This window comes from Phytophthora infestans, genomic scaffold, assembly GCF_000142945.1.
Source record: "Phytophthora infestans T30-4 supercont1.34 genomic scaffold, whole genome shotgun sequence".
In the NCBI taxonomy this organism is placed as follows: domain Eukaryota; phylum Oomycota; class Peronosporomycetes; order Peronosporales; family Peronosporaceae; genus Phytophthora; species Phytophthora infestans.
Genome location: NW_003303725.1, coordinates 79,931 through 107,854, shown reverse-complemented (window position 1 = coordinate 107,854; position 27,924 = coordinate 79,931). Strand labels below are relative to the sequence as shown.

The window sequence follows — 27,924 nt, the reverse complement described above, 5'->3', positions numbered from 1 at the left end:
GACGACACATGTATCCTTAACGTAATACTTTACGAGCTATACCTGTGTCTGATAATAAAATTTATTAGCCCCCCCCCGCACTTACGGTATTTTCGAGTACCGGTAATGAATAATATACGCCATGATAAAGCTGTTTACAACATGTAAGAAAAGGGCGTATTAGATTTTAGTAAAGCCTACAATAAGTACGACCAACGTCTGTGTACTGCGGGAAGCTACCTATAATTTTGACACATCTATATTTATATATGTAGCTGAACCCATCACCCGAAGGGCTACACGAACTGGCCAGGGAGTATATGCAGCATGATTTCCGCAGCTTTTATTAGAATAGAGCAAACCACGAGCGGTTTTACCTGAGTTTGTAAAGGTAAACATTTATTGCAAAATGTAGAAAAGATGCTATGAACTTCATTTGACCAAAACCGGTTAGCAATCAAATGAGCGTTATACTTGGTGGGTCACCGCATCTCCTAAATCACCGCCGTCTGGCGGCCTTGCACCACGCCTGGGCCTTTGTCGCTTTCCTCCTACTCCTCTCCCTCCACTTCCTCCTTCTCCTCCTCCTGCTCATTTTCTCTTCTTCCTCGTCACGCTCTAGCGAATGGCTTCGTGGTTTGCCGAGCGGGCGCATTTGGCAGCCTCTGCCAACGAGCGGAGGAGGGCGCTCCTCGCCGTTCTTCCACAAGTCATGCCAAATCTGGAAGCATGTGTACTTGTTGTTGGGGTAGTACTTTATAACATAGATACACCCTGCACAGCACATACACATAAACATATCAATACAAATCGAGCAATCAATTACTAGTGTGGTGCTTACCGTTTCTCACCGTCACTGCATTGCTCACAGTAGAAGCGGGTAGCGCTCCTCTCCCCCACTTTTTTTTTCGAATAGAGCAAACTTTGCTTTGATGCTGGGGGCGCTTTCGAAAGCATTCGTCGGCTTGTTTTCATTCTAGAAACTTGACTAGCACGTGCCCTTCCTTAGATGAAGATGTGTCTCTTCGTGGTTAGTCAGGATGCCCCTGCACAATAAAGAAAAAAACGTTAGCCAAAATACTACATGAGCAGCATCTTCCCCACAAACATGTCGTATATACCTCATTGACCAAATCGGCAGCAGTGACTTGGAGAAGCTGGTCGTGAAGCACTTTGAGGAGCTCGGCATGATCCGCAGTCTGCCCCGCACTTTGTCTCTTGGCCTTGCGATAGACGATGAAGGCATTAGTAATTGCCATGTCAACCAAACCTAGAAAAACGTTTGGTATTACTTGCGGAACTGCACCGCTAATTGCAGCGAATATCGCTGCATCCTCAGCTGGTCGTGGATGTCTACCCCGCCCATCCAGCGGTGATAATTTCGCATCGCGGACGGGCACAGTACTGATATTCTCCGTCCTCCTGGGATGTGATGATTGCACGCTTCAACAGCGCTACTGCCACCAGTAGATAATAGATACACGGGCATTTGATCCCACCACATCATAGCTTGCAGTTTAGGGCAGCATTTGGCAACTGCGACGGTAGCGCCGACCCTGGCCGTTCCTGTCGGTGGTGCAACAGTGTTTGTAACGAGCGCTGCGGGGAAGCCCTTCTTGTTCGTTTGTATGAAGCCGACGGTGTACACTTTTCTTGTCAGCAGTTGTAACGCAAGTTAAACCGACGTGTAGAACCGATCAGTGATGACTGCATGATAGATGCCTTCCTCTTTACGGGGAAGGCCTTTGGTCAGGTTCCTCATGACTGCGCTCGGTCCAGAATTTGGGTCAGCAGAGAACAGCGTTGGAGCCTCACCACCAAGCTCATCGGTGTGCTGATCAGTTCCACAAAATACTTCAAGTCTGCCATGGCGTATATACAGCATAAATAAATATTAGAAAATAAGACTATGACATGTAGAACTTAGCCATAAAAAAGCTCTCCTTCACAGGAGAGCGCTGATACTTACCGAAGACAATACGCGGTTTCTGCGCAGCACGTCATGAAGACCTTCGTACCCCACTTGTGGGGCTTACCTTTCATAAACGGGCGGGTCAGGTTGTGGCGGCTTCGTGACGGGATCATGGCTTCATCAAACGAGATGACAGGCGAGATGTGGTACCCGCTGCCGAAGATCTGCTGCAGCGTGTCCACCACAGATCGCACCATCCAGGCTCGATCCGTCTCCGCTCTCAAATCGGCGCTGTCCGTAAAGTGCAGGCTCCGCATTATCCTGTCGAAACGCGCCTTCGACATGTACTGCCCTAACGTCTCTTTCGGGATAGCACCAATAGCAGTCTTCGCCCAGTGATCAGCGAATCGTCGTTTATGAGAGTAAAGCATTCTCGCCACCAATAGTCCAATACAGTGTAATACTTCATCCGCCTTAAATTGCTCGTGTCTTCTTGTTTCACCGAGCAACACTTCGTCCCTGGACACATCCTCACCTTTACCGACCCATCTCCACGCATTTTCTTCAGCGCGTCACCGTCCAGAGCCAACACTTTCAATTCGTTGTTGTCCATGATATCCCAGTTGGCGGTTACTTAACCCCCAGTCACGCGTCAGCTTTGACTTCGCCTCCGCTAATCGCTCTCGTTCTACCTTTTTCTTTTATCTCTTCTTCTGCCGCACCATTAGAACAGCTCCATCCAAAGATCAATCACTTTCCTCTGAAGGTGTTTGGTCAGGCTTTTCTTCAGGTTCTTCAAAAACACCCTCTGTGTTAGCGATGCAGTCGCATCAATGACAGTTTAAATTCGTCCCCGTCTCCGTTTCGATATACCACTCATCAAGGTCAGCACCGTCCCCTCCATCAAGATCAGAATTCAGTGCCTCGTCGTCCAAAGTCGCGACCGTGCGCGAGGCCTCATCTGGTCCGTGCTTGGCCGATGCGACAGTGCTCTTTCTAAACCAATTTACATAATAATGCGTTAATATACAACATAATCGTTTTCAAATATGTGCTACATACATCATGATATAGCCATGTACCCATCTGGAGAGTCAGGAGCCCGGACTTGCGCTGTAGCAGCCTGCTTCCAGGTAGGCCCACCGACGACTCATCAGGGGTGCTCAAGTCATCTTCTTCCGCGGTGGTATTCACCACATGAGGACTGGAGGTTCTCATCGGAGAATGACCCGGCACTGAGACGAGAACCTGCAACTTGAAATGCACACAGAAAATACAACATTATGTTAGTCAACACAAGTAGTATATGCTGCATGATCGTATTGCTAACCTTGTCGTGTCGCTATTTTTGCGTTTTTTTTTGCACACGTACCAGTCATCGTCTCCGACAAGCCAGCAGGCTCCGCTGATCTTTTTCGTTTCAGATCAGCAAGAGCGCGTTTGCGTGAGTCGGCTCCTCGTCGTTCCTTTAGCGCAGCGCGTTCCCGCTCCTTCGCTTTTTTTCGAGTCAGGGCAGATTTCTGTCGCTTCGATATCTTCTTTTTGCCCGGGCTAGGATAAAAGAGTATGCATACAGCATCAGATCAGTTCACATAAGCAGTATATACTTCATGAACTCTACATACCTCTTCGGCGTGGATGTCTTGGTCTTGCTGGAACGGCCGCCCTTATTCTTTGCAGCTGTATTCTTCTTCGCCGCGGCCTTTTCAGCCGGGCGGTCCGCCATGCGCTGCTTTGCGGCCTCAATGTATGCGACGGTCTTTCCCGTAGGAGGGAGATGTATTCCTGACGCGGGTACGCGCTCCGGCCGCTCAGCGCTCGTGTTCCTCGTCCCGTCTCCGTCGTTTTGCCTCTCATCACTCAGAAATGCATGGTGCTCTGCTAGCAGGCGGTGCCTGTCGGCAGTACTCCTTTCCTCAAGGTGCGCTCGGAACGCTTCAGCCTCGCGGCGCGTCTCCCGTCGCGGCGCCATAATCGTTTTTCTTTTTCTCGGAGCCACATATCTATTCGTACTTAGCAACAATATGGCTTTTCTGCCTAAGCTATCTTTGTAATTTTTGTTCGTTTTTTGTGGTGAATATTTTCCCTACACCTGTGCATCTCACGTAGAGCGTTCTTTTTATGTAAATGTTGTCATATCCAACATTTAAATACGGGGGATAATCAGACGCATGGTATTGTTTCCATAATACCCTTCATTTATTTATGCATTTTCTTATAAATACCCAGGTTTTTATTTTACGATAATTGACCCCCCTGTGAAATAAATTTCAGATAATTCAAAGCCCCAAAATTTATCACTAAGAACAAGCACTACTTTTTGCCATTCGTTATAAATCTTTCAATGCACGCGCTATCGACCTGAAGAGTCTCCCGATCGAAAGTCTCCAGTGTAAAAAGTAAACCCTAAAACGGCGATGCGCTCTTGAGAGAATTCTCGAAGTGTTCATTGTTGATCTGGGCTTCCCAACGTTTCTGCCGTTGTTCAAAGCTAACAGGACGCGTCAGTTAGCTGTCCCCACATGACCAAACCTGGCTGTATCCATTCACGTTAGAGAGGTACACAGCTGAAGGGGATAAACACATTACCGTGATATTTGAATCGAAGAGTCGTTGATCTGAGCTGTCGCTCTTCGCGTGGTGAGGCAAAGTAAAAACGGAATGAATTGGACACTATGTCATTTAGCTAGCTGTTGGCTACATGTGTTGAACTTGTGGGTAACGTCAAACCAGTGACGTAGGCTGGTGACGTCACGTTGAATCATGACAAAACGACGTTCGGGTAACATATATCGTTCGGTCAACGTTCAAGTGTGTTTACATCACTACACGTTGCGCGCAGTTCCTAGCATGGAATTCCGTAGCTCAGCGGGTATACTAAGTGTTTAATAGCCCACGGCAGATATGACCAGTCATTTTCTGGATATGAATTGCTCGTGAGCCAATAGGACGCTAAACCAGGAGTTGACTTTAGCTCGACGTCTTGATCAATTTACAGTTAGTACTACTGCGGCAATCTTTGAGTATTTGAAACAACAGTATGTTCTAACCTTAAGAAAACTAGACCAGCGTGATTGCTAAGGCCATTGAGGGGCTCAATCATTCAATGACTGAATCTATCCAAGTTCAGATGGACATGGGTACCGGACCTTTTAAACAACAGAAAGTGAATGGAGGCAGTTGTCCGGTTCGGTGCCATATTGAAGTGATCGAACTATGCTGGACAGAGAATGGTTTTTACGTCGATGTTACACTATCTTAGGCGGTGTTTAGATCCAAAACTAGATCACGATTTAGGGCCCTAAATCGCGATTTTCGAGTGATCGTGATTTAATGTGCTTCCAAATAGGACCGCGATCTTCATAATCAAATTACATCTGTAATTTGCAATTTTTGGGACTAACATGGCGCTTCCATACACCGCACAAAAGATCGTGATTTAGACAAAAGATCGCGATTTCAAACTTGCTACTCTGACCAGAAACTTTTATCGCAATGTTCCCTCGTAGGGGCGCCAAAACATGGCGTCTAAAGACCAAGAGCGCGCGTCTTGGGACAGCGCGAAAGATGCCTCCCTGGTAGATGCCATGACGCAGCAAGCGCAAGCAGGGAAGAGTGCTGACAGCGGCTTCAAGAAGGAAGCGTGGACCGAGGCACTAGCTGCGTTCAACACCCGTTTCGGACGAAGATGTCGAGGCAGCAGATCAAGTCCAGACTGACAGCGGTACGTAAATCGTTTACAGCGCTTTCCTTTACAGGCTCTGAATATGATACGTTCGCTAAACTACAGCTGAAAGGCATCTATACGTCGATCAAGGCGATGCTGGACGGGTCAAGATTTGGCTGGGATGATGAACGTCATGTCGTGCTAGTGCATGACTCTGTTTGGGATGATTATGTCAAGGTACAACTATTGCGCACTACAACCATTGACAAACCGCCTTTGACTAATGCTTCACTGTGGACAGAGCCATCCAAAAGTTGTTGATTACCGCAGGAAGGCCATGTCATTGTTTGACGACCTTCGTGACCTCTTTAAGGGAACATATGCTACCGGAGAGTATGCATTAGCCTCCGAAGAACCCTGCCCAGGAGACATTGCTACATGCCCATCTTCTCAGCAACTAACGCAAGCACCAACATCTTCTGGGCCTGTAGCTATTGACGAAGCTACAAGCTCAGATTCAGCCATGCAACCGGAGCCTGCACCAGAACCAATAATTGCTGCTACCCACAAGGCAGTAAGCAGTGAAGGTGCCAAGAAAAGACGCAACGAAAGCGGGAGTGTACTAATTGCCGAAGCAATTAGTGAGGTTGCTACGGAATTGCGCCATAGAACTACTAAGATGCGAGCTCTGTCACCATTGCAGCGTGCCATCAAGTTGCTGCAGAAGGACTACGCCAACGACCTACAAACGGAAAATCTTGTTCGAGCTTTCGACGTGATGCTGGACGAAAAAAAGGCAAGGGGAATTTTGGTAATGGAGGCCGGACCAGCCCGGGATGCATGGTTGAATAAGCAACTTCAAAATGCTCAGTAAGAGCTAGGCGCCAAGAGCACGAACTCATTGCTGCATGTTAATTCATTAACGCTGAAAAGCTACATACGAATCGCACATGGTCTTAGCTAGTAGCTCACGAAGATTACTCGCTCGCCGAAAATTTCGAGTGGTATTACTCTCATGGTTGTAGGTATCAGGACGTTTATCGTCGGAATCTTCTTCTTCCAGCTCGCCTTCTGGGTCATCAGGTAAATCCTCCTGAAGCCTAATAAAATTGTGGAGAACACAGCAAGCTCGAACAATTTTTGCCTGCGTATCTACCGAATATTCTGGCGCTTGCTTCAAGATAGGAAATCTCTGCTTCAACACGCCAAAAGCCCCTCGATGACATTGCGAGCTTGCGCGTGTCTTAGATTATACAATTCTTTATAGTTATGAGGCCTGCACAACCTAGCGTTAGCATTTTAGCAGATTAAAAAAAAACATTAGACTCACCTTTCTTCTGTTTGTCCCTACTCCTTCGAATGATAACGAACACCACGACATGGAGTCATAACCTCTGTGGTTAGACCGTATCCAACATCACCGAGGTCAAACAAGCCCGGCGGGGTCTTAAATCCCTTACGCCTTGCGTCAGCAAGCACCGTCGAATCTGCTGCAGAACCTGTATAGAGTTTATTAGCTCATGCGCTAAGTGTAAGATAGGAAAATATTATATCTACCTTCCCAACCTGACAGCACGTAGACGAACTGCATGTCGAATGTAAACACAGCAAACACGTTCAGATTGAGTTTACCAGTCCTATCACGAAATGGCTTCGCTTTTTCGCTGGGTACGTAGGCAGGGATGTGCGTGCCACCAAAGGCAAGGCGGCATTGATCGAACTGGCCAACATATGTTCGTTCGTTCTATAGCAGCTGTGACGGAGTGGCTGGTTGGACGAGATACATACTTGCCATGTTACAGACAACATCAAGAACACGGTAAAAATGCCTGTTTAAGTGACACCAAAGCGTTAGCCAAAGCACGGACGTAACAACAATTTGAAAACTCACCGATGAATAGTTTCTCCGCTATGTTGAAAGCGCTCTTGAAGATCGCTGTTCGAGGCGCTCTTTGCGATACTGTAAAGGAAGATAGCTACCCTCTCCTCTACACTGACACGGGACCAGGGTGTCTATCGATCCGCATTGTCAAGAAAAGCGCAAAAGGGTCTGAACACGGGCTTTGTCATGCGGTAGCTTTGGAACATGCGTGTCGGTTTTTTTTTTCTTCAATAAGCTCTGCCACCCAATCGTTTCCCGTCAGGATGGAGTTGTGGAGAGGCTGCTTGTGAAAGTAGGTGTGCCCATTGTATCCGGCGACGAGAGCTAATACACGGACGATGTCTTCATCGTCGTCAGATGCATCCTCTAGCTGAGCGACAGAGTCTTCTTCACTCAAAATCTGAAAGGTCACCGCTCGTTTGCAACCACTGGATTGCAAAGAAGGCAGCGATCACGATCTTTTGGCCTTTGCGATTTTTGTCGTGTGGTGCCAAACGCGATTTTCGGCTAGCAGGATGAGTTTGCGAACTGTCAACAGTTTGTGATAAAAAATGCGGTGGATCCAAACAGGCCCTTAACTTGACTTTCATATGCTGGCAAATTCTTCCTCGCTGCAAAATCATTAGCGATAGTGCTGGTTTATGTGTATTGTTGCTTTAATGCGCAAAGTGCTGCCAGTCCCCGCTCGTTCTTGTGCTTGCAGCTGCTTGTAGCGTTGTTTTATTGCATTTAGGTATTAATACCGTCTTCGTGTTTACACGGTAAAACAGGATCGCTCTAGTTTAAATTCACTTTTTTCCATCTTGGAGTTTTGCCAAGCTTTTTCATCGCACGCGAGATTTTGTCTTCGGGATGCCCAAATTGTTTCCACATTCCGAAAGCTGTGTGGAGGCCGGGTTTTTCAAGAATCTCGCCATACACAGTCACGTCGCGCAGCCATTTCGTTTTCATTTTGGCCGTCTCGGACTTCCTAGAGATATTGTCGCCTCTTTCTTCTTCATAAATACGGAGCGACCTCTTTAGGATTCCAGCAAAGTGATGAACAGACGAAAACCCCTCCGAGGATACCACCTCGTCCGGAAGAGCGTTGCCTTTCCCGAGCAGGACAATGGTTTAAGTGGAGATGGAGATGAATGCGCATCGCATATTATTCTTTCTGGGATTGAAACCGATTAGTTGAGTACGGTGAGAACAATTGCGGAATGAAGTAAGTGCGCTTATTAAGAAAAAAACAAACAGATTAAGTCGACACACGGTTAAAACCAGAGCTTGATTATGGTACGGAACAAATCGGTGTGCACAAACCACAAACCAGGCAGGATTTTCGGAGGTCGCCCAAAATTGGGTATTGATGCAGAGGTTGTTTGTCACGAATTATAAATAGATACAACACTCAATCAAAAAAAATACGACTACAGGACGTCCTTGTCTCCTTAGATAACTTGCGGCGGATATATTGGGAATTTTACTCTACCATATCAGAAACATATTGACCAAACGAAAAGATAAGACTCAGTATCTAAAATTTGCATTAATAGACGCAGATTTATGTCCTCTTTATCGTAAGTACCAAACTAAACATTAAACAGCTTCTTCACTGCATGACATGCTGCCGAACACACGCTCTAAATGCATGAAGGCTCTCCCTTTTTGTTCGGTTGTTGACAAGCTGTCTACAAAACCCCGACAATCAGGGTACCGTAGTTTGGGTACAGTACACCACAAAGATTTTTGTTGCTGTATTGATTTCACACAAAACGGAACAAATTTGATTTTTATTTTACTTTTTAACCCCTCCGGGACTAAGGCTTGATAAGTAAACATGTGACATTTCCCACATGCTTGATAATCAAGCATGTGGGGATCGTCATAGAATGGGCGTTAAGTCCCTTTAGTCCCCAATGCACAGGGCTTGGGGTCCTAACTGTAAAGAGAAAGTTCCTTGGAGATACGCTGTCGTAAAGACAGTGCTTCAAACGAGAAGCCTCTGAGCCATCCATACATTCTCCAAAACGAAACGCGGGACCAAGATGCCTCCCCGCCGCGTCACGCGCGCTGAAGCGGAGGCGTTCCTGCGTCGTCTCGACGGGAAGGAAGGCGCAGAACGCGCCCGGCTGCTTGAAGAGCACCGCGCGTATGTCGACGGTACGCGTGACCGCGATGCTGACTTTGGTGACGACGTTGCGGGTGAAGCGCTTGTTTCAGCTCCCACGTCAGCAACGACAGGAAGGCGGCCTAGGAAGACAGTGGCCTCACGCAAGCCTCCTGCTCCAGCTACGTACCAGAAGAAGGGCGCACTAGTGGAATACTACAATTTGTTGGCAAGAGCGCCGCGATTGAAAGGGAAGGCGCCAGTCGCAGCATTGCATGCAGAGGAGCTTGCTACCGATGCTGCTTCTGCTGATGAGGATGGGAGTGACAGCGGAGACGAAGATTACGTGGAAACAGGAGAAGACCAAGGAAATGACGACGTCGAGTTTGACATGGCGACAGCGCCAGAGATCACGACACCGAAGAAGGCGGCGAAGAAGAAAAGACCGGCAAAGGCGCCTGGCAAGGCCAAAGCAATAGGTAAGCGTAAGCACGCACCATCGAAGAGATCAAGAGCTGACAAATCTGCGCGTACAACGAACCCACACGTTGCTGCTGGTGACGAAGCCGTCAGGTGAGGAGATTATGCGTTTTGCGTACGATGTGTATCTCACACTTCATGATCGTAATTGTTTGTAGCGATGCGTCTGTTGGTGGGGATTTGGACTATAGCGAAACGTCGCCATCTCCGCCATGTGCAACAGACACCACGCAGGCAAATCGTGGAGCCATGTCGACATCGGAAGGTGCTTCCTCTGCGCAACAGACTTCACCGCTAACGCCACCTCGGTCTTCGGCTGCCAGGTACGCTGTCACATGATGGATATTAAGCATGTGCGAGATTTATTTTGACAACATGCTATATATTATTGTTGGTTTTGCAAGGTCACTGGATATGGCTAGTGTTATTCCCACAACCCCGCCTCCTCTCTATTCCCGTCAAGATTCCCGTCACGATGATGACATCTATGATGGTGGTGCGTTGGATTCGGATTACGATGTTTCAGACACTGGGTCAGCAGAATAATACGAGGACATGGACAATCTTGAAGATGTTGTGGATGCTGAGATTCCAAGCGAGAGCGACACGGAGACGAGTGATGAACTGTCACTAGATGCGCCTCCAACTGATGATTCACCGAGTTCTACACCTGCAGTAGTCGCAGCTTCTACAACAAACCGTCGCGGGGGACAGCGACCTCCACGAAGTAAGGAGGAGGTCGAACGCTGGAAGGGCATCATTGACAATTGGCGCATCGTAGAAGGGTCTGATTTATCTAATATAATAGATACAAAGCTCGCTACAACTTCTTGAGAGGAACATCTATTCTGTGGGGACCATTCAAACTAACCGGTTTCATCGCTCAGTTGCAAGCCCAGCTACTACAAGTGGGGTCAGCCGAATTAGCAAACACGGTAAGTAAGGTGCTTATTCTGCTTGGTTTTCTCCTTGCTAACGATTACTGTATGTGTCCAAAGATGTACTCACCTAGACCAGTTACACCACTGCATGGCGACGCTCCACCGTCCACCCACCAGCTAAAAATGGACGACGAGTGGGTGGAGGTGAATGGAATTCGAAAGCGACGTCAACGGCAGTGCAAGGTATGTACTATACGGAAAACAAGCAGTACACAGCGGCAGGTGACGCGATTCTACTGTCCTGGCTGCAGTAAAGGCTCAAAACGGTACGTTGCTATGCTCTATGTTTCTTACTACTCCTATCTAACACGTATAATGCAGTGTCTACTTGTGTGACAAGGTGCGCCAAGGACATTACTCCAATAACAACCAGACTTGCTTCTCCATTTGGCACTAACTTTGGCGCAATGGAAGCGAGCGCCCACAGCCGCGCCACGGCCGCGGTATCCAGCTGAGGGCCCCACCAAAAAAGCGGGCGGAAGGACAAGAGGGTCGTGAAGAGGAGGGGATGAGGAGGAGGCCGCAGGCCTCGGCAATGAGGGAAGTGATGGTGGTGAACATTCTGATTGTGAGCAGAACGAGACAACGGAAACTGGTGGTGACGACAGACAGCAGCAAGAGCAGGAAACAGTGAAACTGCGTAGGTAATAGCCCAAATAACTTGCTTTTAGCAAGCAGATGCAATACACAAATTTGCTTTCGTAGCCGTTCTGCACTTGACTCCGTCAAAAACGATTCATTCCCAATAAAAGAGCCATTTGCACATGCATGATGTCGCGTATGGGCTTTACGGATTTTACTCACCCTGCTCGATATAAAGCATGTGGGTTCATAATACGTACGATTGCAGGATCTTGTACAAATATACAGACACCGATCTTTTTTTTTCTATACAAATTCTACGTTAATACTTTTTTTAACATGCTTGATATCAAGCATGTGAAAAATAGTCTGTGCATTCAAGATTTGGTCTCGTAACGAAGGGGTTAAGAAATAAAGCGATAAAAGTACCGTTGGGCGGTAGAATTTGACAGCCACAACCTGACTATTACTGGGACCTAAGACGTCAGAACCACCTCACTATGCTTATATGTTATACTGTTATCACGTTAGAACACCTTAGCGAAACAAGCGCATTTGAGAGAGTTCAAATCTGCCCACTTTTCGCCTGAATGTGAGATATTTCCCATGTACAAAATGATGGGAGGTGGGTCGTTCAGTATACCCAAAACCCAAAAAAACAAAAATCCAATTTGAGAACACATGATGGAGGTCGAGGACAACGTCGTTGGCACGCTGTTCTTGCAGAACGGAGAAGACAATGGCTACAACCCAGAAGACTTTGTGCAGGAGCTGGACGTGGGGAGCTCGACGCCGCACTTTCGTATCTCAGTAGCGGACGATGACGGTGGCATCCCCGGCTCGCTCTTCGCTTGCGCTGTCTGGAACGGAGCGGTGCGTTTCTACTGCAGCTCAAGTGCGAAGAACAACATTGCAACTTAATCTACCAATCCAATGCTACATTTCGCTGTCCAGAGATTCATCGCCATGCACTTCGCCAAACATCCCAAGCTGGTGGAGGGTCGGAGGGTCGTGGAATTCGGCGCAGCTTCGTGGGTTTTTCAGTGAAAGCAACGTAAGATTCGAGGGAACTTACAGACGATCATTGTTAATTATTCTACAGGGCGCTGCCGTCGCTTGTGGCACTCCATTTCGGTGCAAAGCTGGCTGTTATGACAGGTAAGAGGGGATTCATTACAGTGTTTTAAAATTTATTCACGTATTGGAGTGGTCTTTTGCAGATTACCCAAACGACTTATTGTTGAAAAACATTGAAACGAATATCAAGCGTAACGCACATTTATTGGGGACTGGGAGACGTGACGTACGGGGACATCTCTGGGGCAGTGACACAGCTGCGTTGCTGAAATGTCTGGATGCTCCCCCGTCTGCCGTGTTGGACGAGCAAAAAGAGTCTGAAACTCCAGACGACTCGTCGATTTGAAGTGGCAGTTGTTGCAGAGTGTCTATGGCTGCATAACCTGGTAAGTGTAAAGCGCTGACTTGAAATTTGAAGATGGTCTTATTTATTTGTTGGCTTACCAAGCATGAAGACTTGCTGAAATCAATCGACGCGTGTCTGTCACCTGGAGGAAAGGTGCGACATGTTCTTCTCTATTTGAATCGCATTGTTGTGATCGAAATTTGCTGTGTCTTAACAGGTATTTGTTAGTTTTGCCCACCACGTCCCAGGCCACGAAGAGCACGATTTATCGTTCTTTATCAAGGCGAAAAAGCTATTCGGGTTCGACGCTGTCCATCTGGACACGCTAGCTTCCCCGCATATCTTCAATGCCGACAGAATCGTCGACCAGTATTTGTACATGCTCACCAGGTCCAAATAACAGATCAATTATGTTCCAGATCCCATGACATGGCAAAAAAATGAATTGATGAAAGTACTATAAAACAAATAGAAAAGTACTTGGAACCCACATCCTAAAGGTTGTGGATACCATTATCCTAAGAATGTGGCGATGGAAAGGTCTGGCAGCAATAGGCCGTCACGTCCACAGTTGATCGTGTGACGCTCAGTCGAGAATTGAGGGTTGTTCTCAATAAACTCGAGGTAGTCGGGCGCACCAGGTCTCACCACGTTGTCTGCAGCGATAACAGAGCCGGGAGCCAACGTTTGACTGCCGATAATTAGCTTTAGATCGGACAAATAGACCGTCTTCTCGTGGTCGATGAAGTACAACTACACACAAAAAAAACACTGTTAGCGAAGTACTGCGACAGGTGCAGACACGTCGACGATCTTGCCACGCAGCACTTGATACTGCTCTGAGAATGCCCCAACATACACCGTCACTTGATTCACTAGCCCCGCAATCTCCACCATCTCACGAGCGCGAGCAGCAAATACTGGCGAGTATTCAAACGAGTAGTAATGCGACTCCTTGCCGACGACCTCACGGTACTGTAGCCAGTGTAAGCGCCCAGTTCTGCCATCACGACTGGCTTTTTCTTGCGGATCTCCTCGTCGCGCTCTGCGTGTCGTTTGACGTATTCGAGGCACTTGGCCGAGCTGGAATAGTCAGGACGCTCAGTTAGAGATAGTCATACATTACACAGAGCAAAGAATTACGCACTTCTTGTCCGTCCAGCGGTCAATCTGCTCCTTTGTGGGTCTGGGGCCATTGCCCCACGGTCCATTGAAAGCTGGCTGTGCACTCATAATGACGGTGAGCTTGCGTGGGGAGATGAAACGGGGGGGGGGGTGCTTGCAGTGCAGATTGGAAAATGAACAACGACTCATCCATTCGAGCCGCTGCTTTGAAGGGAGCAAAGCAGAGAGAATCCCGAGTGCATCGACGCATCAACAAATGCTTGAAGTGATTATGACCAAGCCTGAATGCTTGCCAACTACAGGACAAGGGATCGCCAGTCTAACATGGGCCTCGAACAGCTGTATGACACAACAAAGCTGATCTCGTTCTGCCAAGTTCTTTTGTGTATGTAGCCATTTTGGCTTGGTTATAATTTCTTAGCACAGAGTTGAGTTATTTATGCAACAAATTAAAAAGAATCACAGTTTATTGATGCTTCTCGGAATCAAATATCGGACAGCAGCATGTACAGCGTGAGGTTCCCGACTCTGGGTTTCTTCTCCCCGTTGCCAGCGCTCGTGATAGGATGAGTCGTCCGTGTTAAGTCGATGGGAGGCAGCTTTCTAGTCACCACGGCACCACCTGCACGATCGGCGCCGTTGCGAGACTTCTTATCGAACAGAGACTTGAGAAACTTCATCTTGAGCAATAGATCTGGGAGTTGAAGCGGACGACACGCCGGAGATGCAAGAAATGAAGATGCTGCTTGACGTATGCAAATTTGTGAATGAAGTCCATCGGAATGCATGTAGATCATGCGCGAATGTTTGTGGCAAGGGAATCTTCCCGTCTCAATACCGGTACATGTACCGCGATCAGCAATGCATGGACTGTCCGAACGGGAGCCACGAAACGGCTCTAAATGTGTGAAAATGATTATAGTGGGTCGCTTTGCATCATTAGAGCGTCTCTAAAGGTCGGTCTCCAAACGATCTTGTACATCTGCTAACGAGAAGATGGCGGAGCGGAAGCGATGGGACAAGCAGCAGGACTTTCATCCTTCCAGTAGCTCCTCCGCCCTCGAGGCTAAAGCAGATCCCGTCCTCACAAAGCAGCTTCAGTATATAAAAGTACTCGAGGAGAGGAACCGAGTGAAGAAGCGCCTAGCTGCCGCCTCAAAGAAGAACGACCGTCTTCACGAACGCGAAGAAGCTTTCGTAACGGCGTTTAACGTCCCAACACGAGCTGCACAGTCCACTTCGTCGTCCTCTTTAAGCTCAAGAAACACCAGGTCGGCCACGACGATTCTACCCACAAAACTACCAGGAAAGCTCTCTAAATGCAAATCAGCACCGTCCACGACGTTAAACTATGTTGCGTCCGGAAGCGAAGAGAAGGAGAAGAATGCAGTGCGTAGAGCCAAGTGGAGTCGCCCTAAAGCTCCGATGGACGTCGCTGTTAAACACGAAGACGGAATGCCACTCTTCCGTCTTACGACACATGAAGAGAAGATTGAGGAGAAAGATGGAGAAGGTGAAGAAGACAGTTATTTGGAGGAGTCATTCGAGGAGTTTGAAGAAGAAGACGAGAAGGAACACACACGTGGATGCTTGGAGGAGCTGGTAATCGAAGAAGACGAGCGTGAGATGGATACACAAATTGAACAAGTCGATCTCTCCAAGACAACTAAAGAGCTTTTTGCGATTATTCAACATCTTTCACGGTCTAAGCAACGAGCATTGGTCGATGTATTGCAAAAGTTTCAGAGTGGGGAACAGAATGAAAATGACGTGAAAGTTTTACAAAGTTCGATTGGCGATCCTGAAATTTGGAAGGAGATTTCAGCGACACTAAATACGCCCAAACCACTACCAAACGAGCGAGATAGCGAATTTTCCGAAGCTGTATCGGCCGCTTCCGTGGCTCCAGTGAATAAAATGATCGAACAGCAATTACAGCTAGAAAATGAGTACGAAAAAGAAATCAAGGAACGTCTTTTTCATGAGCGAGAAGAGAAGCATCGTGTACTGAACGAAGCAGCCGAGCGTCGTGCGAAAATGATGAAACAATTAGAGGATGAAGAGCGTGAGATCGAAAGACTCATGGAAGTCAAACGACAGGAACGTCTCGCAAAACTACGAGCACTGCAGGACGAGACTAGTGCTGTTGAACCCACTGAAAGTGTGGCTAAAGTAGACGAACACACTGATTTAACAATCCAAGGAGAGACAAAAAAGCGCAGAGAATCTCCGCAGGGGGATGGTGACTTATATGCTGACGCCAAGAATACATCGACAGCTCCGGAACAAGGGGAAATTTCAGCTCAAGGCGACTCAAAATCCGTGTCATTAGTGCCACGTCTCAATTTGTCTTTGACGTCGAATCTCGAGACCGGTGCTACTTTTGATATTCACGTAAAGTTGCTGTCGACATGGGGTCGAACACGAGCGGTGGGGCTCACTCAGATCTGCGTCTATGACCTCAATGGCGATGACCTTTCTGTAGACTTGGAGACTCTGCAGCTTCACGATCAACCAACGGGTAGACCGCTACCGAAGACAAATGACATGGTCCGTGGACTGCAGAGATTATTTAACGGTGTTGCGCAGACCAACAAGGAGAAGGAGATGTGGCTTGGACGATTCGGAGATGCAGGTAACAAATTTCACTTCTTATTATAATTTTTTGACAAATTGTCTGACAATTTTTTGCAGGAGTTCTCGTCATCCGCTTCCAGGTTCCTTCCAGCCCCAGTAAACTTTGCGTATGGAATTTTAACAGTGTGCGTAACTTTTTATTCATTATGAGGTGGTTCTTAAAACTAATATTTTTTTAATATTTTATTGCAAAGAGATCGCACATTGCTTGTACTCGGGACGTCGAAGTGTTAGTGAGTGGCAAAACGGTGTGGACGGGCTCTCTTCCTGAAACTTTTGGTGACGAGGACGACAATATCTGCACGTGGATTGACTTACTGGGCTCGGCAAAGAAGACTTCGCGTACATCTCGTAATGAGAAGAGCTCTGTATCGTCCGAGCGACACCTAACAACTCGAGTGGACGAGACAAACGCTGCGAAGTCAGTCAGTGGAACTCCACTGTGGCTATCTGGATCGACTCCTTCGTCACTGTTAACCCAGCGATTACCAGCTACAAGTCGATCTAGTGAGCTTGATACGTGGACTGCAGACGAGAAACCATCCAATGGCAGTACAACCAGTCGTCGACGACAGGGGAAGCCGCTCTACAGTACTCAAAGTACTTCAAGGGATGCGAAAGAGGCTTCTACAAGCGATGATCGTGTAGAAATAATGTGCTCGAGTCCCGTCATTAAAGCGCAGAAGCCTCTTGTAACAGCTCCTGCTCTCGCGTCTTTATCGTCCTGGGATAGTCTGGAAAAATTCAGTAAGACAAATCGAAGTCGCCTTGCACAGCCTACTGATACCGACCAACAGGAAAGCTACGACGCCAGTCCATCTGCGAGTCGTACGTCGTTTACGACGTCTGCACTTTTGACTGCGTTACGGCAAGGTCCTTCCAGCCTTATGAGTGCGTCACCGAATAACCCAGACAGTATAAAACCCGACAATCGAGAAGGTTTTAAAGCTGTTGAACGTCAAGAACCAGTGGCAGATATCCCAGTGCTTCCAAAAGGGAAATGGCTACAACTTGAGATTCTCAGTACGTGGGGTGATCCCTACTACGTGGGTCTCAATGGCATCGAGATCTTCAATCACCTGGGCGAACTTCTTAAATTTAAAGATCCAGAGACGCAAGTTACAGCTCGTCCCGAGAGCATCAACGTGTTAGAAGAGAACACGGACGACTCTCGTGTTCCTAGAAATCTGGTGGACGGAGTGAACCTAACTTGCGATGATTTCCACATGTGGCTCGCTCCATTTACGCCCGGCCAGCCTCATTACGTGCTACTGGGTCTGGAGGCTACCGTCTCCGTGTCGATGATACGTATCTGGAACTATAACAAGTCACGGACACACACATGTCGAGGTGTTCGAGAGGTGCGGATCGTTTTTTACGATAAAATTCCGTACTGGAAATTTGATTTTTGAAGGAGAAATCCGCCAGGCGCCAGGTCTCGTCGGTGCAGATAGCTTGGAACTGTCCAATGAGGTGATTTTATTCACCCAAGACGCAGCCATCCTTGAGGCTATTGAGGCGAATGATGACGCATTGCGAAGACTGGCAAAGGAACAAAAACGTGAAGATGAAGAAGCCCAGGAGATTGTGGATAATTTACATCGATCCATGGAGCTTCAACGTCCGCGGACTTCTGATACTGGGTCTAGGACAGTGGAAAGCAACGATGAAGATCATGTACTGAGATATGGTAGACCCATGACGATGGCAAGCCGACCGCTAGCAAGTAGAGATACAACCGTGAAGACTTCGATTGACTCGTGGGTGGCTGAAGAACCGCAGCAGATGTCTCCGGATGCTGCTAAAGTGTCAGCGTTGGGAGCCAGCAACGATGGACTTGTCAATGATGAAAATCTGCCTCGAGGTCGACGACTTACACTGCAGTTGCACAGTACATGGGGCGATAGGAATTACATCAGGGATGGACGCAAGTTGAAGATGCGGTTGGGTCACCCAGAAGCGCCTCCTTCCTACGAATTATCAACCAATTTGGGAGGCAAAACCGCGAGATTTGGCTTCGGTAAGTTGCGTTAAGAAGTCTTAAGTCTATGTATTCCAAAGTCATCGATTTTTTCGTACAGCTGGGATACATTGGCGATCCACGTACTCTGGATAAGGTGAGGTGTCTTGCACCATATTTTTTTTTTATTTTTAAGTGACTTTTTATTTGTGCTTAGTTAGTTGATGGTGTGGCTACAACATGTGATGACACGCATATGTGGCTAGTTCCGTATGAAGCTCCAAGTATTCCAGAAGTTCGTATCGAGCTCAAGTCGGTGCAGTATTTCTATGGACTTCGAGTCTGGAACTACAACAAGCCCCCTGAAGACACGTACCGTGGCGTCAAGCAGCTCGTTGTGACGCTGGACGGCGTGATAATCTCTCCGAAAGAAACCGGATTTCTGCTGCGTAAAGCTCCGGGAGTGGCTGACTTCGAATTCGGTCAATTACTGGTATTCTCAGACGGTAATTCATCGAGTAAATCCTCTTCATACTTCGAGCGAGTGCAGTATCCATTTATTACGCGAGCGTACAAGACTCCAATCATCCGACAAGACTACGAGGCATCGCTGTATCCTCAAGGGTTTTTACTTAAGATAATCTGCTGGACTACGTGGGGGGATCCCTACTATCTCGGACTCAACGGACTTGAACTCTACGACTTTTCTGGAACTCGAATTATTGAAAAACCTAAAATTCTCACTGCCGTGCCATATTCTGTATCGGAAATTGACAATTCAAGGCAACAAGATACACGAATACCAGATAATCTTGTAAGTGGGCTCGATAAGAACACGTGGGAGGCTCATGACGCCTGGCTCGCTCCATTGGCTAGTTCAATTGGGAATCCACAGGGGAATATCGTTTATATCGGTTTTGATACCCCCGTCGTGTTGTCGATGATTAAACTCTGGAATTACAGCAAGACGCCAGAGCGTGGAGTGAAAGACGTGGATATTTATTTAGATGACTTGCACTTGTTCTCTGGGACGCTCAAGAAGGCGCCGATGGCTGATGTCCATGCAACTGGTAGTCGATTTGGGAGGGTACACAAAGTGACAGAACAGTTCGGACAGCCGGTGTTGTTCTCTTGCAGTCAGGCTCAAGTGGATGCAGAAAAGAGGAGTGTTTATTACTGTGGTGTCGAAGAACAAGACGTCCTGGGGATCAACGAAGGACAAGTCATGCAAGAGTCACGGGCGATGTACAGGAAACTGGACCCGGGCGCGGAAGGCGTCATTGTTGATCTCGATCTTCGTCCCATGACGGCTGTGTGTCGACAGTGACGAGAGATATTAAATAAATTATTCTTGGAGATCCCGCATACGTCGGTACCAACGATACGCTCAGAGTATGAACGGTGGATATTAAACGATCAATTCAATTCTAGGACATGTCGCTGCACCTCCACGTACCACTGCGCCATGGCGGGGATATCGCCCTCTAGAACTGCGGCCATTCTGTGCTGGCTTCCAGATAATGAAGGTTTCGCTAAGTGATGAGGGCTGTTTAGGAAGTCCACAGACTCTAAAGATTGATGAATTCAACTGCTCGATACCGTTGTTGGTTCAATTCGCGGTTGTGGGTTTCAATTGGCATGACCAGGCATCTCCCCATCAAGAGTAGGAGTAAGTTTTTGTCACCTCTCACTTACAAGACAGCTGTGACCCCCGAAATCAAGTGCTACATAAACTCCAATCTACACACTGTCAAACTGCTCGTTCGACGAAGGTGGTAGACTAAAGTCTCCTAATGCTACTACATGTACATGTACTTGTGATTCAGTCGACGTTTTTGGAATGATAGAATGTCATCCATTAACAGAGTCAATAAAAACTTCTACTGCGAATAAGAAAACATGTTAGGATACAAAAACGTTTTCTTTTTAAGAAAGAACTAACACATTGATATACCACAGCTCCGCTTCGCCAAAGCTATGAATGACACAAACTCCACCATTGAATTGATGAAAATACTTGATACCATCTTGGGCAAGTAATACCTGAAGGATAGAGGGTATTCTTAGACTAAAGCCGACGTTGGCGATAAAAATCCACTCGAAGCACCATAACCATTAATTAAAGCGGCCGTTTTCGACCCAGATGAAATTAGCTCTCAACTTCACTGCCAGCTGCAGGTCGATTATTTGCGTGGCGGTGCTTTAGTATGACTAGCGCCCAGGTGGCTTCAGATGTAACGAGTGCTGATATCGATCGAGCGTTTGCCGTATTATCACGATGGTTATCGAGCTATTTGGATCGAAGAAACAGACAGAGGACCAGGATGTTGCAATGCACTCCAGCGGCTCTCATTGCCAAAACACACCTTCGCCAACTTGCAGCCCGTGAAAAACTATTTGAACGGAACCTGCCGTTCTCGTGGTCACGCTTCTTGATGGGCCTTGTGTCTTTGATGCTGGTGTTTTTCGACATCTTTCGTGGTGGACTCGGCGTACAGAAGTTGGAATCAAATTACCCAGTGCTTCATCCCGACGAAGTGATGGGGTTCGGAACTTCATGGAACTATTCCGTCTTTGCAGCTACGAAAGCAGAAGCTTACAGTGGGAAACTCAAAGCGAATGTCTGGACTTACAAGTATGATTCGACGTCGATTACTTGGCGTGTTTTTGCCAGATATTTTGGAATCTCCGACTACCCCGACTGCATTTTCTACACTGCGCAGTGTCCTGAGCTCACTTTGAATGGCGACGTCGTGTTCCGAATGATCGACGGGATTGTCAACGGGGTCGCGAACATCCACAAAACACGTAAGAAATTAGTATTATTGAAATCCGGGCCGATGGCGTTCACTCTACGGACGAAAGCGAATATATCGATCGACTCCATCAGTTTTTACTTTCGAACTGGTTCAACAATTTTAATTGGCGTACCAACTCCGCTCTGTATTACTCGCCTGATCTGTTGAACTCCATAAGCGCTCGTGATATCTGCTTCCCTATTAACGGAGGTCGTGCGCATACCCCACATTTTTGTCAAGAATTATGGACAAATCTCAATCGCTCTTGTGCTCCTTTGGATACTAGCAGTAGAGCTGCGGGGTTATTGAACGTTCACACGATGACACGCTTACGTGATGATCAAGCGCGGTTCCCAAATATGACAGTGGATTTGACGTTTCTAGAGAGTAAAGAGTACGTGCAAGTGTGTCGTGGTGGGCTCTCTTTTACAGGATTTCGAAGATCCGATGTTAGTACTATCATCCGAGCTCGAGACTGTACCTCCTCTGACTATGAGACGGTCTTTGTGAAAGATTATCGCTACGAAACTGGGTTGTTGATATCTGATGTCACTCAATGGTATGGACTCGTAGCTGCACTACGCTCAATAGGGCAATTGTACTTCTGGTTTCGTGGAAATTGGCTTAATGCTAAGCTGCTATTTTATGTATGTTACACCAAAGCAAATCTCGATCTGGGATTCGTTTAGGAAAAGCTCGAGATTTATTCATGAAAAGTACCGACGCAGTGTGGTTGTGTACGGGGAGTTCCTTTCCCAGTTTTTGTGCTACGATCTGGCTCATTTACTAAGATACTCCATTCAACTTACAATGTTCTTGAAAGCTCATTTCTTCTCTCAAGCCAGGAGCTCTCGATATCAAACCCGAGTCTTTTGTCACGTACGCAGTCGTACAGATGCGTAGTGTATGGATCTACGCACTAGCATGGTATATGGTAGTTTTCATGGGTTACCTCAAACAGACAGCTTCACAATACGATGTGGGAGTAATTGGAGTGACTGGGCGTTTCCGGAATTTTTATTTAGCGCGTTCTCAAGTGTGGCGTAAATTTTTCATTACCGTTGGGACATTTTTTGGGGGCGGCTTAGTTCCTTTAAAAATAAATGAGAGTTTCGGAATATTTGCGGTTCGGAGATGGGGAAGCTGCGAGGTATCAGTACAACTTCCGGCAGGGTGGCGTCGTGCTGGGTGGAGTAGTCATCGATTTGAAGCTCCTTGCCTGCTTACTGTTTCTAGTCTCAGCGCTATGGGGTGTACACGTTATTTGGTCCCAATTATGGGTACTTCGGTGCAATAAAGGCAAGCGATCAGACACACATTGGTTTGTGCTGCCTCCTTCGCCAGTACCATATTCTGCTGGAACATTGTGGCCTGTTGTGAGTGTGTGTTTCCAGTGGCCAAGCACCTTTTATTGTATTCGAGATACCCGACATCGAGACCCAGCACTGCTCAAAACCGTACAGCAGAACCAGTATCGTCACCCGGTATCCCATTAGGTCTCGATTACTTTGTTGGAAACGGCATGGTCGTGCACGGGTGCTCGCTGCTACAAGCTCTACTCCATGTAAGTATCTTGCGGACGAAGAGATACGACAACGAGCACGTTTATCGGGGAAAATCTTTGACTCGTGTCGATTTATTCAGCACCACTTGAAAAGTCTTCATCGACGTCCGCCTGACGTAGAGGCAATGTGGCGTTTATGAATGCAGTCCTTATGAGCGATCCGCTAGTGTATTTATCGCTGGTTCTTGGAGCTGATCGATCGACGCAGCTAGGCTATTATCAGTCTGTCTGGCATCCACAACACATCGTTCTTTTACCTGTTGCAGTTGTGGGGAAATGCAACGAGTTCGTTTGTGGTCTCAAGTTGCTTCGACGTGTTCATGCCTGTGAATTGACTTGGGCAGAGCTTGTACAATGCGGGTGAGGCATACTTAATGCTTAAACTTCTCGTAAATAGAGGTAACAATAAATATCGTATACGGTTTGGAGATATACAGATCTGGACGATGCTTCAATGAAAATGTACGCGCAGGACAGCGAGGCCCAAGTGTGGACAGGATCCCACACAAAAGGCGATGATAGGCATCCTGAGTGGCACGTATATGACCCAACGCACTGTCAGAGTATCTTTGTGACGGGTTTTCAGCGCCACCACAACAGTTTAATGCGTCGATTTGACATCTAAGCGGCGGATTCCTAGCCTGTTACAATAGCTCTCATCCATTCGGAGAGGTGTCAGTGGATCGGGCGGCACATCTCAGGCTACACGAGTAGCAGGCCTCTCGGTAAATGCGCGATACAGTACGGGACAGCTACAAAGACAGTAGAGCTCACTATGAAATGCGTAAAACCCACACCTCTACGTAAAAATTCAATATAAGTATGGCCATAATTTATATGTATGGAATAGCGAAAAATGGGACGATAATCGTAGTGGTCAATACAAAGCTCAAGTGAAAGGTGCAAAGCTCTATTTCCAGTTGGTTTTAGTGTCTCGCAACAGCGTAATAATATAGCATATGACCTACCAATAACAGTGCATTGAAAATGTACATCTATAGGTAATCGTCGATGATGTCTCCTCATCGCACTCTCTATTGTGTATATAGTGCAGATCAGGGATTATGGGGTTTCTCCATTATGGACTATGTGCCCATAATGAATGGAGCTGAGATTTTGCTCTCTCCATCAATAGTCCACAACCATTTTGCGGACCCCTGCCTCAATCAGTGAATCCATACCTCAGAAAGCATACATTGATCTTCACGAAGCCGACTGTTACGTCTACAGGTGGTCATGACTCGTGGCGGGCATTCGGAGACCAAATTCAGATTTTGGTAAGTCGTCGTGAATATACCGATAGCTAAAAACGAGTGCATACATTTCTCGTTCAAATAAAACTTTGTAAAAATATTACTACTACTATTACTACTATTACTACTACTATTTCATACGAGCTTATTAGGTGTAGGTGCCAAGAACAGTAAACCACGTAAGCAAAAGTCATTTTGCGGGGATTTTTACACGTGGTAAACCCAAACGTAGAATCCGATTGCAGAGGTATCGTAGGAGATATTTCCAGGATCTCCGACTGCATATGTACTGAATAATTATATCATCGGGTGTGGACAGCCTTGATAGCCGAGTGCCGCCGCTACGCGGCGGGTAAGAATGAATGTCGTTCCTTGTGTTTTGCCTCCGCTCCGCTCGCCACGGGCTCACTTCACTACTCGCATGGTAGGTTGGCTGAGGCGGGCCCATAGGGACGCAGGGTTGCAGTTTGGGCTCGGCAGCCAGCAGTAGTTTTAGAATAATTTTGTCCAATGATTTGTCCGGAAAAGCGTGACAGGCATGATTACGGATGACAGAAAGTCAAACATGTGGTTTTCCTACGTGTCGTTATCCACACCACTAGACACAGTAATTTAGAATCAAGGTAGTTTTTTGTTACACGACCTGATGATCAGCTGCCTTTAATATTGTACGACCAGACGAATTTACTACCACATTGTTGAAGTAGGCAGACTCTGTAATTCATCCTTTCTCCTTTTACCAAGTCCACCACAAGCGTCTTCTCCTTCTACACTCAAGACTTCCTCTCCACTATGGCCGCATAGACCACTCTCCTTGTGTCCTCACTCCATACTGTACTGCCCTAACAACTCTGCGCAAATCATCCCTCCAACAGACATTCCTTTCTCAAAGGGCGCTCTGGTGACTAAATGACAATAGAGGAGGCAGTGATTTGAAAGACAAGAACATAGGCGGCACATATATTTAAGTTTAATATACCGGTACACCAAACATATGAGACTGCGTCAAACAAAATGTTACTTATGAACCTTTGAGACTTATCGAGATAATCGGGCTTAAAGTTGGCCAATTGATTTTCGCACTTATGAGAAACAGTGACATTTATTGTAAGCTTCCATCGAAAAAAACTGTAAAACCACCCTTATTCAATTGCTTTTAACACGAGCTCTTAAATAACACTTAAATCTCTAAAATTGAAAAATATTGAGCTCACAACACTCCTAAATGTATCGTCATTTCGAGGGCCCATAAATGAAGATAATATTTTTGAGCGACCACAACTTCTTCCGTTTTAAGCATTCTGCAGCTTATAAGGGCTCAAAAGATAGAAGAGACGCCCCGCTTTCGTTTAGAGTGCTTAAATCGCGATTCGTACTTAGGTTCATAAGTAACATTTTGTTTGACGCAGTCTCATATACAGTACCTGTATCGACAGCATTAGACTCATCTACTGCATGTAGCACAACATCTAAAGGCGTCAAGTAGCTCAAGGCTAGTTTCTCTCGTACTTTAATAGTTAGTTTATCACCAGAGATTCAAGTTCCGAATTGTACAAGTAACTTTACGAAAAACATTCACGATGTTCACATTTTATAGCAACGCGTTTTTGGTGGTGGTGAAAAGGCAGCTCCAGTAACTAGCCGGATAGCTGACATCCAGTTTCATCTTGTTTTCACTAAGGAAACCACTTTTTAACATCAAGATTTGTGATTGTAGCTGTATCTGGTTGCGGAAAGAGATTATTTTCAATACAAAAAAAGATTGAATTCAACACCTCTAAAAAAAGGATGCTTTTCAATAGCTAAAAGGTGGTATTGATGTACTCTGTCCCGTTTATTTATATTACAGCTGTGTGTGTTACAACATATTGATATTTTTAGACATCCTGGTATGACACGAGACGGCGCATTCGCCAACAGACGCTGATCCGCAGTCATGAGCGACGATGGACAAGATCCAGAGGTCTTGCCGCCTGAGGGTGATTCTTCTAACGTCGCACATAGTTCATTCCGGTTTATCCCAACCCATTTTACAGAAGATGCTGCTGTTACAGCGCTACACAGTGCTGATACATCTGAATACAGCCATGTACGCACGTTATTGCAACACTTGCCCTGATGAAGCAATATGACCTGCAAACAGCAACCGCTCACATGCCTGTTCGGAAACAGAGTGTGAGTCAGCGAAAAGAACAAATTGTCTGAGCAAGGACGACTGTAGGAAAACTGGAAAAACAATTTGTTCAAAAACCATCCTTTCCAATTGGGTGGAACGTGACCAAACAACTTCCAGTTGAAGACACCGAAGGAAAAATCACGTTGAGAAATGTACCTGGCCGAGTTGTGGATTGGCAAAATTGTATTGGGCCAAGAGGTGTCTATAACTGGGCGGTTGAGTTCAACAATGGTGCTAGGAAATTGCTGGAAGTGGATCAATTGGCTGCGCTGATTAACAAGTGCCACCACGAAGGGCTAAACGTTACAGCGCGTCTTTTCTAGTCGAAGCGTGACTCACGACATCGTGGTGATAACCATAGTAGTTCTAATACCATATGCTTTGCATAATACATACAGAAGTATCGATTTCCATCCAATGGAAATTGTATTGAAAAGCATCCGATTTTGTATAGCAGATAAGCCGCACCCTCTGGTTGCTTACAAACGCCAAGTGAATGAATAATTTGCCAACATCCCAGAATCTGAAGAGCCGGTAGATCAGCGTTTCTGTTTGAGAACGATTATCCTGATCTCGGATTTCTGTGGTTTCATTGGCTAACACTCCTTTCTTGAGATTGGGTAGGTGTGCCCGTATAGAGACCCCGTAGTACGGTGTTTTCAGTCTGTACGACTGAATACAAAGCTGTTACAGTAATTACTGGTCATTTTGGAATCCACCCATACCACCAACAAGGCTTTGACACTCCCACGAACCAGCTTGCACAGAATGCGTCTGCTCCTGTGGGTGTTGATTGCGACTTTGGCCATCTTCGTTTCGAGCTGTGAGGCCGCTTCATTCGACAAGAACAAGCCACTACCGCGCGTACTATCTAGCAAGTCGACGTCACACGTCCGTGCGGTAGAAAATGCCATCGAGATCGACACTCGTAGAGGCGACAGCGGCAGGGATGAGACTGAAGAGCGAGGTATTGCCCAGACGATCGCCGATAAAGCCAAGAGTATCAGCAAGAGAACAGTTGATACATCCAAACACCTTAGTAAGAGAACCGTCGAGCTATGGAGGCGTCTCAAAGCGTGGTACCTCAAGAAGGAGGCAGGCATACTCGAGCGAAGATTTAAGGAACTAGTTGCGGAGAAAAAAACGTATGCCGACGTCAATGGGAAACTCTGTTGTATAGTGGGCGGTGGTCGACTCCGTCAGGCTTCAAGCGGTTTCTCAAGAAGTATAATGAATGGTTGAAGAAGAATGGCTACTTGGCCCTTGCAAGAAAAGAGAACGACAGGTGGTTTACATCGACAACGTACCAAGAAAACGCTTGCACGTTTTCTTACCGTGTTTTCTTCACAAAATGACAGTTAAAAAATGATCAAGTTGCAATCAACTGAAGGAGTAGCTCTACCAGTAAAACATCGGTCGTCTGCTAATCGTATTGTTACCTAAAAGTGTGCAT

At 46.7% G+C, this 27,924-nt stretch overlaps 7 protein-coding genes across 7 annotated transcripts; 5 read left to right on the top strand and 2 right to left on the bottom strand.

Annotated features, from left to right (window-relative positions):
• Positions 1-5,412: 5,412 nt before the first annotated feature.
• PITG_14300 (uncharacterized protein) lies at positions 5,413-6,502 on the top strand (the record flags this gene model as incomplete). Its single annotated transcript, XM_002898753.1, has 3 exons — positions 5,413-5,581; positions 5,650-5,795; positions 5,860-6,502. The coding sequence occupies 3 exons, from the start codon at positions 5,413-5,415 to the stop codon at positions 6,430-6,432; spliced, it is 888 nt and encodes a 295-aa protein (XP_002898799.1).
• Positions 6,503-12,194: 5,692 nt separating this feature from the next.
• PITG_14299 (uncharacterized protein) lies at positions 12,195-13,480 on the top strand (the record flags this gene model as incomplete). Its single annotated transcript, XM_002898752.1, has 6 exons — positions 12,195-12,408; positions 12,490-12,566; positions 12,638-12,693; positions 12,756-12,998; positions 13,061-13,111; positions 13,176-13,480. 4 exons carry the CDS (start codon positions 12,217-12,219, stop codon positions 12,956-12,958), a joined length of 528 nt encoding a protein of 175 aa, XP_002898798.1.
• On the bottom strand, positions 13,472-14,191 carry PITG_14298 (uncharacterized protein; the record flags this gene model as incomplete). The annotated part of the gene is made up of 3 exons (XM_002898751.1): positions 13,472-13,711; positions 13,861-14,041; positions 14,106-14,191. The coding sequence occupies 3 exons, from the start codon at positions 14,189-14,191 to the stop codon at positions 13,472-13,474; spliced, it is 507 nt and encodes a 168-aa protein (XP_002898797.1).
• A 305-nt stretch (positions 14,192-14,496) lies between these two features.
• On the bottom strand, positions 14,497-14,833 carry PITG_14297 (uncharacterized protein; the record flags this gene model as incomplete). Its single annotated transcript, XM_002898750.1, has 1 exon — positions 14,497-14,833. The coding sequence occupies one exon, from the start codon at positions 14,761-14,763 to the stop codon at positions 14,569-14,571; it is 195 nt and encodes a 64-aa protein (XP_002898796.1).
• A 246-nt stretch (positions 14,834-15,079) lies between these two features.
• On the top strand, positions 15,080-20,250 carry PITG_14296 (uncharacterized protein; the record flags this gene model as incomplete). The annotated part of the gene is made up of 15 exons (XM_002898749.1): positions 15,080-15,551; positions 15,606-15,665; positions 15,732-16,228; positions 16,454-16,718; positions 16,778-16,845; positions 16,915-17,093; positions 17,229-17,311; positions 17,420-17,482; positions 17,690-17,770; positions 17,825-18,090; positions 18,149-18,410; positions 18,453-18,611; positions 18,730-18,749; positions 18,802-18,837; positions 18,898-20,250. The coding sequence occupies 15 exons, from the start codon at positions 15,080-15,082 to the stop codon at positions 20,005-20,007; spliced, it is 3,621 nt and encodes a 1,206-aa protein (XP_002898795.1).
• Positions 20,251-21,422: 1,172 nt separating this feature from the next.
• PITG_14295 (uncharacterized protein) lies at positions 21,423-22,106 on the top strand (the record flags this gene model as incomplete). The annotated part of the gene is made up of 3 exons (XM_002898748.1): positions 21,423-21,433; positions 21,546-22,013; positions 22,070-22,106. The coding sequence occupies 3 exons, from the start codon at positions 21,423-21,425 to the stop codon at positions 22,104-22,106; spliced, it is 516 nt and encodes a 171-aa protein (XP_002898794.1).
• Positions 22,107-27,239: 5,133 nt separating this feature from the next.
• On the top strand, positions 27,240-27,713 carry PITG_14294 (secreted RxLR effector peptide protein, putative; the record flags this gene model as incomplete). Its single annotated transcript, XM_002898747.2, has 1 exon — positions 27,240-27,713. The coding sequence occupies one exon, from the start codon at positions 27,240-27,242 to the stop codon at positions 27,711-27,713; it is 474 nt and encodes a 157-aa protein (XP_002898793.1).
• Positions 27,714-27,924: the final 211 nt, after the last annotated feature.